The sequence below is a fragment of the Cervus elaphus genome, chromosome 12 (genome assembly GCF_910594005.1).
Source record: "Cervus elaphus chromosome 12, mCerEla1.1, whole genome shotgun sequence".
Lineage (NCBI taxonomy): Eukaryota > Metazoa > Chordata > Mammalia > Artiodactyla > Cervidae > Cervus > Cervus elaphus.
Window position 1 is genome coordinate 30,339,133 of NC_057826.1, and position 13,328 is coordinate 30,352,460.

At 40.8% G+C, this 13,328-nt stretch overlaps 1 protein-coding gene across 1 annotated transcript; it reads left to right on the forward strand.

Moving 5' to 3' along the window:
* Window positions 1-35: 35 nt before the first annotated feature.
* Window positions 36-13,067, forward strand: L3HYPDH (trans-L-3-hydroxyproline dehydratase). Its single transcript, XM_043919939.1, has 5 exons — window positions 36-657; window positions 4,046-4,215; window positions 6,983-7,105; window positions 7,192-7,329; window positions 11,949-13,067. The coding sequence occupies exons 1-5, from the start codon at window positions 150-152 to the stop codon at window positions 12,072-12,074; spliced, it is 1,065 nt and encodes a 354-aa protein (XP_043775874.1). The 5' UTR covers window positions 36-149; the 3' UTR covers window positions 12,075-13,067.
* Window positions 13,068-13,328: the final 261 nt, after the last annotated feature.

Genomic DNA, 13,328 nt, shown 5'->3' on the forward strand with positions numbered 1-13,328 from the left:
CCCCTCCTCGCGCTTCCGGGTCTTGGCTCGGAGGCCCCGCCCCCTGCGCCGGCCACAAGGCCTGCCTCTGTAGCGCCGAGGGTGTGAGTGGGTTCGCAACGTGAAGCGCGCGTCGGCGTGGCGGTAGAGTTCTCTCCGGGAGGCAGACTATGGCGGGCCCGCTGACTGTGCCCCGGCTGCCTCCACACGACCCGGGGACGCCGGCGCTGTCGGTGGTGGACATGCACACAGGCGGCGAGCCCCTGCGCATTGTGCTGGCGGGGTGTCCGGAGGTGCTCGGCCCCACGCTGCTGGCCAAGCGGCGCTACATGCGCCAGCACCTTGACCATGTGCGGCGACGGCTCATGTTCGAACCCCGGGGGCACCGGGACATGTACGGAGCCGTGCTGGTGCCGAGCGAGCTGCCCGACGCGCACCTGGGCGTCCTGTTCCTAAACAACGAGGGCTACAGCTCTATGTGCGGCCACGCGGTGCTGGCGCTGGGCCGCTTCGCGCTCGACTTTGGGCTGGTGCCGGCGCCCCCGGCCGACGTCCGAGAGGCCCTGGTCAACATCCATTGCCCGTGCGGGCTGGTGGCCGCCTTCGTGGAGTGCGAGGGCGGCCGCAGTCGCGGCCCGGTGCGTTTCCACAGTGTCCCGGCCTTTGTGCTGGCCACAGGTAACCGGCGGGACCCTTTCGGCCCTGCAGCCCAGGACCCAACTAATTACACTAACTGTCTCTGTAGGCTGGTGCCCACGAGCGCAACTAACCCACCCCGCAAGCTTTAACAATCAATCAGAAGGTAATTCTAAATCCCTGCAAGTGGATGTCAGCATTTTAGCCTTGTGAATTTGTGTAATGCATGCAATTTGGGGCTTCTCTGGTGGCTCAGCAGTAGAGAATCCACCGGCCAGTGCGGGACGCAGGAGGCTGGGTTGGGAACATCCCTGGAGAAGGTAATGGCAGCTCATGCCGGTGTTCTTGTCTGGGAAATCCCATGGACAGAGGAGCCTGGCAGGCTGCAGTCCATGGAGTCGCAAAGAGTGGGGCACGACTTAGCCACTCAACAGCAATACCCAAATTGATTATCTCGCAGTAGTATCCATCTGTGGTTGGGGAGAGCCTTGAGGAGTACAGAGTTCCGTGTTTCCCTTACTCAAAAGCTTCGTTCCCCTCTCAGGCATTCCTGAAGATTTCACAGTTGGATAAAGCAAGGTCCACCTAGGGTCAAGGAAAGTGCAAAGACCAACCACCGAACAGGGCTCCAGGATGGCTCAGAATATGCTTGCTGAGCACATTATCGCCGCCTGACAAGTTAGTAAACAAGATTGCTGGAGCTCATCTGTAAAAAGTGTCTATCTTCCTTGAGATACAAAGACTGCAGAATATATCAGGTTGCTAGTTCTCTAGGAGTGCAGAGTCTTGAAAAGGTTTTCGTGGGTTCTCTAGTACAGAGCCTGTATGTCATGCTAAACAATGTAATTATAATCTTTACAAAGAGGGAGATCCTTAAAAATCCTATCAGTAAAGGCTGAATTCTATCAGAGGAGGCTTTAGTAGTATGACTAGAACTGAGCTATGTGCTAATTTAGTTAGTACAGGTATAGGGTTATCACTCCTTTTCTTCAAAGACTTCAAGCCATGCAAATCATTCTGTTAATTTAATCTTGAGCCTCCGGGTAGATTGGGGTTCCCGATTAACCTGCTTATGAATGTTATGAACGATGCAGTAATAGCCCAGGTGTTTGAGAGTCTTAGACCAACCTCAGGCTCCTGACACACACAAGTTGGTAAAAGAATGCCACCGGGAAAACATACCATTTGCCCAGAAGAAATGGTGTCATATCGGATTAGGAGGGCACATAAGGGAGACGAGAATTTATGTTAGGGTTGCATCTTAAAAAAGCTCAACTGTTAACTGGCGTGGTTACCTGACTTCCCCCCCAAACCACCCCAGCAGCGGATTAGAAGCACTCTGGATTTTGTGGGAAATGACAGCTGGCAGCAGGATCACCAGCTGTGTACATCATAGTTTGGGGTTGGTTAGGGTGGGAGCAACCAATATGACAAGCACAGTAGTTCCTGAAAGCATCCCTGTGTGACCATAAAATAATCAGTGGGCATTAATGGTCACTTTGAGTCATTAAGAAAATGAAATCCTTAAATTCTCTACTTTGAAAGCTGCTTAAAAGACAGACTGATAGTGTTCAAGATCATTGCTCTGCCCCTTCCCATCTCTAACCTTGTGGAAAGGATTCCATGCCTAGTGTCATCTATAAAGAGAGGATAATAATAGTCCCCACCTCAGAGTTGCTGAGCTCATTGCTATGCCACCCAGCTAAAGTGAAAACTAATTTTCATCACTGTATTTAAGTACTAGAACAGTATGCAGTCAGTGAATGTTTGTTGAGTAAATAAATGAAACTCAGAGCAGAATGTGTTCATTGGTCCTTGTAAGAGCCCTATTCCTGCTGGGAGTTAAACTTTGGGCTTTCATATTAATACTTATTGCATTCCTAATCTGCCAAGCATTCCCCACACATTATCACATGGAATTCTCAAAACAATCCTCTTCGGAAGGAAACAATTCCATTTTTTATATGAGGATTCCAAAGCCACCCTTAGCTTTCCCCATTCTGGCAGTCCCTCATTTCCATCTATTTCCTCAATCTCCTCTCATTAAACCTGCTTTGCATGTTGCATCAGCATCAAGAAAAACATTTTTCTCTTTTGCTGTTAAGTTCCACTGGCATGTTTTACTCTTGCTTATAAATTTGCTCTGACACATTATGTGTTAAAAGGATTCTGTGATTCTGCTCTGAAACTGATAGCTCCCTGGTGTCTTTGTATGACTCACCGTGCAAACCAAGGAGTGTAAGAACTATTTTACTTTTCATAACTTAATTTCTAAATTGAGACCCCTTTGCCCTGTTGGTTGACTTTGCCTCATCCTTCCATGGGCCCTCTTCTGATATATGTGTGAGCAAAGGTTTCTTAAAAGTTCCATCTTGGAGACAAGGGCCTTAACCACTTGCTTAGTTAACCAGGGAAACATCTACCCCATCCAGTGGCCCCTGCCCCTTTCTCCTCCTCCCTTTTCCTGTTGCTATCTCTGCCACATCCCTTAGCCTCCTCACTGTGCTGTGGGAAAGACCACACAGGTCTGCAGTCAGAAAGAGACTGATAACTTAGGTTTCTCTGAACCAAAAACAGAAAGACCTGCTTTCTCCCCTGCTGTATGCCTCCCCCAGAGGCAGTGATCATTAAGCCCATTTGACTTAGGGAGGAGAAAGAGAAGAAAATGCAAAGAAAGGTAAACAGTTTTAATGTCCCAGAATATCACCAGCCCATTCCTTTGGAAATACAAATTCAGGATTTCAAAGAACTGCAGTTCAGGTGAAATTTGGGGTATGTCAGGGACTTAAAATACCCAAATAAAAATCCTGATGCAAAATGATACTGTAAAGGCCAGTGATTCTATAATGGCTTTATTCTGGATATTTGCCTGCAGGATACTTCCTTGAGATGAAAATTTCTAGATAAATAAGTATCTGTAACTTGGATAGAAAAAAAATTTTTTTTTTTTCATTTTGTTTTGACGTTATAGCTGAAGAAAACCAGTTTGTGAATAAGATCCCAAATCCTCACTGTTTTAAACCATTCCCAATAGTATGAGGGGTACCTACATTTTCCTTCATAATTTTCACACATTCATATCCCAGAGTTTCCTCTCTCTCTCTCTGCTTCAATGATGTTTTCTAGAAAAGATCCTCAGAATAGTTAACAAAATATGTAAGTATGATTTAGGAAAAACATGGCATTCAGATGTTCTAAAACTTATGCAAACCTCATTGAAATTAAAAATAGAAAGATGTACTTAGCTAAAGGTCTGTTATTATTTACTTGATGCACATTCATTTTCAAAATTGATTTTTGCTGCATTCCTAAGATAGGAAAAAGTACTCTTTGCCCCCCCCCACCCATAAATACACATGAATTTAAAATGATGTGAATTTTATTGCTGAAATACTAAAAACAAACTTATTTTCAAACACATCTCTTTTAGATTTCCTGGTGGATGTTCCTGGTCATGGAGAGGTGGTGGTGGACGTTGCATACGGTGGTGCATTTTATGCATTTGTTAGTGCTGAAAAGTTAGGACTCGATGTTTGTTCTGCAAAGACAAGGGACCTCGTGGCTGCGGCGAGTGCAGTGACGGAAGCAGTGAAGGCCCAGGTCAGCACCGATGCTGCTGTCATAGCTGATGGCCTCTGTGACGTGAAGGAAGTGGACATGACGGGTCTCTCCAGAAAATTAAATATCTCCTCTCTGCATTTAAATTACTGGTCGTACCAAGAACAGGGTGCTGGATATAATCTTAAACTCTAGAGCAAGACTACGTGGGTGTTGTAGATTTGCCATTTGTAACTTTTGTAACCTTGAACAAGTTACCTCGCCTCCATGTGCCTCAGTTTTCCTATCTGTAAATGGAAATTGTGAAACTGGTGCTTCATAGGGAGTTGTCAGTCAGTATGTGTAAAGGACTTAGAATAGTGCCTTCACCATAGTAAACGTTAACAAATGACAACTGTTAACTTCAATAATAAGTAATAATAATATAATTTGTGGTTATTTAAACAAATAGAAAGTAGATAATATTACACTTTGAAACGCTTTTGATATATGTGGTCATTCTGCAAACCTTGAAAATAATGAATGTCAAATATAGCTTACAAAATAGATTTCATTAAATCTGATCAGAATTTCTCTTATTTCTCAGAGAATATTAATTCCTAGCTAGTGAATTTTTTCTATATTGCTGAGAAGTAATAACTCCAAGTAATAACTCAAGTAACTCCAGTTTGACTTGGGAAAACTGTTGTTATAAAATCAGTTTAGATAATAAGTAATTCTAGAATATTCTTTCACTTCTAGCACAAATCTGACAATTTACCTAATTAGGACCTATGTATAAAACTCATATACATACTTGAATGTTTTAGCATATGAAAATTTAATTATCATTCTAGGTAAAAAATAACTTAGGAAAGATAGAATCTAGAATACTTCTACTAATAATTATTTAAGGCCTATTTAACATATCTGAGGCTTTAATTTAATATAATAACCTATAACTTTATAACCTAAATAGCAAAATGAAAATATATACTATAACCCTGTTCTAAATTATCATTTTTCCAGGACTTCCAATACGAGTATGTAGAATTATTTTATCATGAAAACTTCTGAAACTCTGGACTTACATCCGTTTTCTGTTCCAATAAGCAGACAGCTAATAGTTTGAGTTAACAATTTGACACAAAATAATTTGACCTTATTTTTTAATAAAACCAAGAGGAAAAGGCATTGTTTTCTTAATAAAAGGAGGAAGTTTGAACTTCTCATTAAAGCTAGAACCTCTCACTAAGGTGGTGAGGGGCGGACTTTGAGGGAGGAAGGGTTCTGAGGAAAATATGAGAAGTTCTGTCAGTGATGAAGCAGGCAGTTGGTCTACTTTGTGAATTGCTGACCACTGATACTGCTTATGCAGATTTAGGCAAAGGCCATTTGGGAGGGAAGGGGGCTAAAGTAGATGTAATATAAATTTGTCCTTATCCTTTTAACAACCATTTACCAAGGACTTACTGTATGTCAGACACTATGTTAGATGCTGGAGACCAGAGGAAGAACAAACCCCACCACCTTCAAGGCGCTCAGTCTAGTGGGGGAGGCATCCCTGTCTGCAGTGTGATGTACTGGTGCTATCATGGAGCAGGGCGTGGGGGCTTTAAGGGGGTGGAGAACAAAGGTCCTATATGCAGGCTTCTTTAACTGGGTTATAGATGGACTCCTTGGATTTTAAGACTCCAATCTATTCAACTGCTTTAAATGATAGGTAAGTGGTAGGGGAATGTACTAACCATTGGGATACAATAGAAGTAAGATTATAGTCATCTTGGCCAGGCTAACAGATGTTATAGAAATCCAGAAACTAAACAACCAGACCTCCCAAGAAGAACAGGAAGCATTGCACATTTGAGCCTGATCAAGCGTTACTAGAGAAGGCAATGGCAACCCACTCCAGCACTCTTGCCTGGGAAATCTCATGGTCGGAGGAGTCTGGTAGGCTACAGTCCGTGGGGTCTCGAAGAGTCAGACATGACTGAGCGACTTCACTTTCACTTTTCACTTTCATGCAGTGGAGAAGGAAATGGCAACCCACTCCAGTGGTCTTGCCTGGAGAATCCCAGGGACGGGGGAGCCTGGTGGGCCGCCGTCTATGGGGTCGCACAGAGTCGGACACGACTGAAGTGACTTAGTAGCAGTAGCAGCAGGCTTTACTGCTCATGTGACCTAGCTGCCCTGCCATTGGCTGCTTCTGTGTGTACCTGCTGCTTTTTATGATACTGACTTCAGTCCTTTATAATAAGCCTTTTTTGCCCCATCCAATTGTTTTTCTTATCCTAATAACTTCTGCAGCCTTATACTTTTTGCTTGCTCATGGCCTCTTACAGTTCTTGTGTTTATCAGTGATATTAATTTCAGCTCCAGATACTCATTGCTTGACTTTTCTGCATTACCCTCTTCAAGTTCCTTAGGGTGAGAAAAGAATTGCCTTTCTCTTCCTGTTTGAGCAGCCATGGCTGGCCTGTGAATTGACTATCCTGGGGTCAATGCTGAGGTCAGTGCTTCAAAGAGAGCATATGTTTGGGGGTTAAGTGTATGAAATACGGCTGTTTCTTCAGTAGAGGATACATGCAGGATGACTTCCTTAGAAAGGGCTCAAAGTGTAAGAATCATACCTTCCAACAAAAGTATCTTTATTCATCTAGAAAAATATGTAATTTCTAATATCAATATTTAGTGTTGTGACCCCAAAAATATTTTTTTAAATGATAAAGATGGAAAAATTATATCCAAGAGTACCCCATATCTGTTATTTAAAAGAAATTTGAGTGAAAATATTTATTTTACATGTGGTTGTTAATTATTTTATTTACAGTTTAAAATTAATCATCCTGACAGCGAAGATCTTGCTTTTCTATATGGAACTATATTGACAGATGGAAAAGACACTTACAATGAGGAACCAACCACCAATATCTGTGTGTTTGCAGATGAACAGGTATTAAAGCTGGGGTTTTTAGGCACACAGCCAGGTAATATGGAACTAGAACCCTGTGAACACTATCTTCATTTATTCTGAAACAGGTTGACAGAAGTCCTACCGGCTCAGGAGTGACAGCTCGAATTGCCCTTCAGTATCACAAAGGGCTTCTAGAACTGAACCAGACCAGAGCCTTTAAAAGCAGCGCAACTGGCTCAGTATTCACAGGGAAGGCTGTGAGGGTGAGTGGTACCTGTAGCTTCTTGTCTGTAAATATCTTACAGATCCTGGAGACCTGAGTTGGATGTTAGATAAGTTTCTTCATTAAGCTCTTAGAAGAGAATTTTAACTCTTCAAACAAAAATTTGTTTATTACAACATGCAACAGATTTATTATTTATAAATGAATTAGTGAACAATACATTTAATTTCCAATATAGAAAATATTAATTGATATAACCTAAAAAACTCTTTGAGGTCCATATTCATTTTAGGATTGTTTGTTCTGGTTCTGTAAAAAAAAGTCCTAGGTATTTTGATAGAGATTGCATTAAATCTGTACATTGCTTTGGGTAGTATGGCCATTTTAATATTATGTTTTCCAGTGCAAGAGCATGGAATATCTTTTCATTTCTTTACATCATCTTCAGTTTCTTTAATCCATGTGTTATAGTTTTCAGCATATAGGTCTTTTAGCTCTTTGGTTAAATTTATTCCTAGGTATTTTTTGACCCAGTTTTAAATGAGATTCTTTTTTTTTTTTTTTACTTTTTCTGATATTTCATTATTAGTGTATATAAATGTGACAGATTTCTGTATATTAATCTTATATCCTGCAACTTAGAACTTTATTAGTGCCAATAGTTTTAGGGTGGAGGCTTTAGGGTTCTCTGTATATGTATCATGTCATCTGCAAATAGTGACAGCTTACCTCTTCCTTTCCAATTTGGATTTTTTTTTTCATATCTGATTGCTCTGGCTAGGACTTCTGATACTAGGTTAAACAGAAGTGGCACAAATGGGCAACCTTGTTTTGTTTCTGAATTTACCAGGAAGGCTTTCAGCATTTCCCCATTGAGTATTATATTGGCTGCAAGTTTGTCATAAATGGTCATTATGTTGAGATATGTTCTCACTATACCCACTTTGATGAACATTTTTAATTATGAATGGATATTTAATATTCTGGGATTTTTTTCTGCAACTATTGAGATGATTATGTGGTTTTTGCCTTTCCTTTTGTTAATGTAGTGTATCACATTGATTTGTGTATGTTGAACCATCCTTGTGACCCTGGTATAAATCCAGCATTATCATGGTATATGATCTTTTTTTTTGTATTGTTGGATTGGTTTGTTGAGGATTTTGGCCACTATATTCATCAAAGATATTGACCCGAATTTTCTACTTTTTTGGTGTCTTTATCTGGTTTTTGTATTAAGGTAATGGCTGGTGATGTCCTCAAATCTTAGGGTATAAAGGGTTTCTGAGATCAAAATGTTTGAGAACCATTAAACTAGGTTTTGGATTTTTTTTTTGTTTTTATTCTATAGGAATATTCCATTTTATTTTTTTTATTTTTTTTTTGAATATTCCATTTTATATAGTAAGATGTGAAAGTGCTGAAAAGTTGTGGAAAGTAGAGTTCTTAGTAATATAGTGCTAAGTATCTTCAGTCATGTCCAACCCTTTGAGACCCCATGGACATTAGCCCACCAGAGTTCTCTGTCCATAGGATTCTCCAGGTAAGAATACAGGAGTGGGTTGCCATTTCCTTCTCCAGGGGATCTTCCCAACCCAAGGATCCAACTCAGGTCTCTTAAGTCTCCTGCATTGGCAACTGAGTTTTTACCACTAGTGCCACCTGGGTACCCCTTATTAATATAATGTAATAAAATTGCAAATGTGCTAGCAGAGCTAATTAATGAATTTACTCATAGCAGTAAGTGAAATCTACTATAATATGATTAAATTGCATCTGGTAAATTAATATACTCAGAAAGAGTCCTTTAATACAGCAAATAATTTATCCTAATAAAGATTTTAAATCTAATATAGCTGTTTTAGAGTTTTGTTTTTCTGAATACTGAATTTTTTTGTAAGGGATTTCTATACAATACAGTGATCTTAATGGAATACCATGTTATATGCAGAAATTTGAAATACATTGTCCTCAAGTCTGAGATTTAAGATAAAATAGTAATTGTCAACATTTATTGGGTGCTTCACTATGTGTTAATTTCTAAGCTTAGCCCTTCATATATACCATCTCATGTAATTCTCACAAGAATCCTATGAAAATTTAGAGTTTAGATACTTTGCCAGAGGTCAAACAGACAGCAGAGCCAGGCTATGAAGATGGGTCTCTCTGAGCAGACACTGTACTGTTAAACACCATATTTTCTTGCTCTTAGGCAAAACATTTGATGCAGATGGGCAGTTTCACCCATGGGAGAATGAACTCTATTCTCAACCACCCAAATCTTCATCCCTACCATGCTTATCTGTGCCTCTCTCTCGAGTCTAACACTGTCCACTAAACTCATTTCAAGATGATTGTCCCAGAGATACCTCAACTCATTAAAAAGTTCTTCCTTCCTAAATGTGTTCTTTCCTATCTCATTCCCCATCTTGGTTAATGGTGGCGCAGCTGCACTTCCAAGCTCGACACTGTGCTCATATTTAACTCATCTCTAAGAAGAGGAGGCAAGAATACACAGAAGAACTGTACAAAAAAGATCTTCATGACCCAGATAATCACGATGGTGTGATCACTCACTTAGAGCCAGACATCCTGGAATGTGAAGTCAAGTGGGCCCTAGAAGGCATCACTACGAACAAAACTAGTGAAGGTGAAGGAATTCCAGTTGAGCTATTTCAAATCCTGAAAGATGATGCTGTTTAAGTGCTGCACTCAATATGCCAGCAAATTTGGAAAACTCAGCAGTGGCCCCAGGACTGGAAAAGGTCAGTTTTCATTCCAATCCCAAAGAAAGGCAATGCCAAAGAATGCTCAAACTACTGCACAATTGGACTCATCTCCCACACTAGTAAAGTAATGCTCAAAATTCTCCAAGCCAGGCTTCAGCAATACGTGAACTGTGAACTTTCAGATGTTCAAGCTGGTTTTAGAAAAGGCAGAGGAACCAGAGATCAAATTGCCAATATCCGCTGGATCATGAAAAAGCAAGAGAGTTCCAGAAAAATATCTACTTCTGCTTTATTGACTATGCCGAAGCCTTTGACTATGTGGATCACAATAAACTGTGGAAAATTCTGAAAGAGATCGGAATACCAGATCACCTAACTTATCTCTTGTAAGGTCAGGAAGCAACAGTTAGAACTGGACATGGAACAACAGACTGGTTCCAAATAGGAAAAGGAGTATGTCAAGGCTGTATATTGTCACCCTGCTTGTTTAACTTATATCCAGAGTACATCATGAGAAACGCTGGGCTGGATGAAGCACAAGCTGGATTCAAGATTGCCAGGAGAAATATCAATAATCTCAGATATGCAGATGACATCACCCTTATGGCAGAAAGTGAAGAACTAAAGAACCTCTTGATGAAAGTGAAAGAGGAGAGTGAAAAAGTTGGCTTAAAGCTCAACATTCAAAAAACTAAGATCATGGCATCTGGTCCCATCACTTCATGGGAAATAGATAGGGAAGCAGTGGAAACAGTGACAGACTTTATTTTTGGCGGTTCCAAAATCATGCAGATGGTGATTGCAGCCTTGAAATTAAAAGACACTTACTCCTTGGAAGGAAAGTTATGACTAACCTAGATATCATATTAAAAAGCAAAGACATTGCTTTGCCAACAAAGGTCTGTCTAGTCAAGGCTATGGTTTTTCCAGTGGTCATGTATGGATGTGAGAGTTGGACTCTGAAGAAAGCTGAGTGCCGAAGAATTGATGCTTTTGAACTGTGGTGTTGGAGAAGACTCTTGAGAGTGCCTTGGACTGCAAGGAGATCCAACCAGTCCATCCTTAAGGAGATCAGTCCTGGGTGTTCACTGGAAGGACTGATGTTGAAGCTGAAACTCCAGTACTGTGGCCACCTCATGTGAAGAGTTGACTTACCGGAAAAGACCCTGATGCTGGGAGGGATTGGGGGCAGGAGGAGAAGGTGACGACAGAGGATGAGATGGCTGGATGGCATCACCGACTCGATGGACATGAGTTTGAGTTAACTCCGGGAGTTGGTGATGGACAGGGAGGCCTGGCGTGCTGTGATTCATGGGGTCGCAAAGAGTTGGACACGACTGAGCGACTGAACAGAACTGATTCTCACCACCCGTGGACAGCAGCCCCAGGCCTATCAATTCTGCCTCCAAAGCATCTCTGTATTTTGTTCTGCATTCTCACTAAAAACTGCCCTCCTGTCTCCAGATTTCATTGATGAAGTAAAGTTACCTCTTAACAGGTTGCTGCGTTTCTAGTCTCTCTCTTCCCCAACTAGTTCCCCACTTTACAGCTAAACTGAATCTAAAAACACGAATACTTACCTTAAAAGCCTCCCAGTTGCCTATATGATCGCTGTGCTCAGTTGCCTCCAATTCTTTTCGAGCCCATGAACTGTAGCCCACCAGGCTCCTCTGTCCACGGGATTCTCCAGGCAAGAATGCTGGAGTGGGTTGCCATGCCCTCCTCCAAGGGATCTTCCTGACCCAGGGATCGAACCCACATCTCCTGTGTCTCCTGTACCTCAGGTGGATTCTTTACCACTGACCCACCGGGGAGGCCCACTTAACTCTCGGATTCTCTTTAAAATGATAAAATTTGAGAATACAACTTCTAGGCTAGGTAAACTGTGCAGGCAATACCTTGATATTTTTCTTTCATCATCTTTTTTCAGGAAGCAAAATGTGGTGATTTTAAAGCTGTCATAGTGGAAGTATCCGGACGAGCGCATTACACAGGTACCGCAAGTTTTATAGTAGAAGATGACGACCCACTGAGGGATGGATTTCTTCTCAAGTAACTTCTATGGCTTATAAGGGCTTTCTTTTCCTAGAAATTGTTATCATTCATTATTTTTCTCTGATTTATGTGGAAAACTATATCCAAATTGTACACGTAAACCAACTGAGATTCTAAAATACTGTGGCTAAATATAAAGTCATTATTCCTCAGCATGTATATGTATATTGGTATACTATCACTTACAGAATATAAAGTATCCAAAATGCAGAATAATTTTCTAATTATTAACACATCAGGTAAAATTAAAACCTTAGTTCTTCTTACTTACTTAGTTCTTATTACTCTGTGGTAGTCACTGTGATATTTTGTTTTAAATGCGCTAAGCTTGTATTGTAGCCCTCACAACAATGGGTCTTACAAGTTCATTATTTTAGTCTTCCAGTTTTTTGAGTAAAATCATGCCCTCTCTCTGGAGAAGGAAATGGCAATCCACTCCAGTTTGCCTGCCTGGAAAATTCCACAGTCAGGGAGGCCTGGTGGGCTTCAGACTATGGGATTGCAAAGAGTCAGACATGACTGAGCACACAGTACATGCCCGCTCTCTAAGCATGATGCGAGGGAGATATATTAGTCCTCAACACTTGGCAGTCTTAAACTGGGAAGGAGGGGGTGGTCAGTTTCTTTGGGTGGAAGTTGTAGCTGCTGCTGGGATGTCCTCTAAGCTACAAAGACCAGCTCCTATCCCCATGAACTTGAGAGAAGACCAAGAATCAGGCTTTTGATATATCATTAAGGCTCTTATAAAAGGGTTGTTTATTGCATTATTTAAGTATAGGTATACAGGCGGAGTCCAATCAGTGAATCTCTATAGTGGGGCAAATCTCATACTCTACCAACTACATGCTAGGTAATTTAAAACATGAAAGAAATGTTAACTGTTGGCATTCTTGCTAGTTAATTGTCTGTGAGTCTGTTAAAAAAATAAAATTTGATCATTATCTGTCATTATAAAGTGAAATGCTAAAAATTAATCAACATGTGATTCTCTTAATATTCAGTAAACCTTTTTTGAGGTAAGTAGTAGTATTTTTTTTCTTAGCATACAGACAGTGAAGTAATTAATTCATTTCAACTGGCTCTGTCATCCAGCAAGTCTGTACAGACCCCGTTACTAGGTCTGTGATTGAATTACCTGTCCAAAATGAAGACTATAAAGTTAGTGTTCTTGATTTCCTTATTAAATGCACAAAAACTAATGTTTTCCACTCATTATCTCTTAAAATTTGTGGTAAACAATTCATTTACCTCCAAA

What these genes read in the sequence shown, in the direction of transcription:
- L3HYPDH (XM_043919939.1), top strand. Translation starts at nt 150, where the DNA reads ATGGCGGGCCCGCTGACTGTGCCCCGGCTGCCTCCACACGACCCGGGG. An exon ending in GGCCTTTGTGCTGGCCACAG is followed by an intron (nt 658 to 4,045) that starts GTAACCGGCGGG and finishes CATCTCTTTTAG; the next exon opens with ATTTCCTGGTGGATGTTCCT. An exon ending in TCACAGGGAAGGCTGTGAGG is followed by an intron (nt 7,330 to 11,948) that starts GTGAGTGGTACC and finishes ATCTTTTTTCAG; the next exon opens with GAAGCAAAATGTGGTGATTT.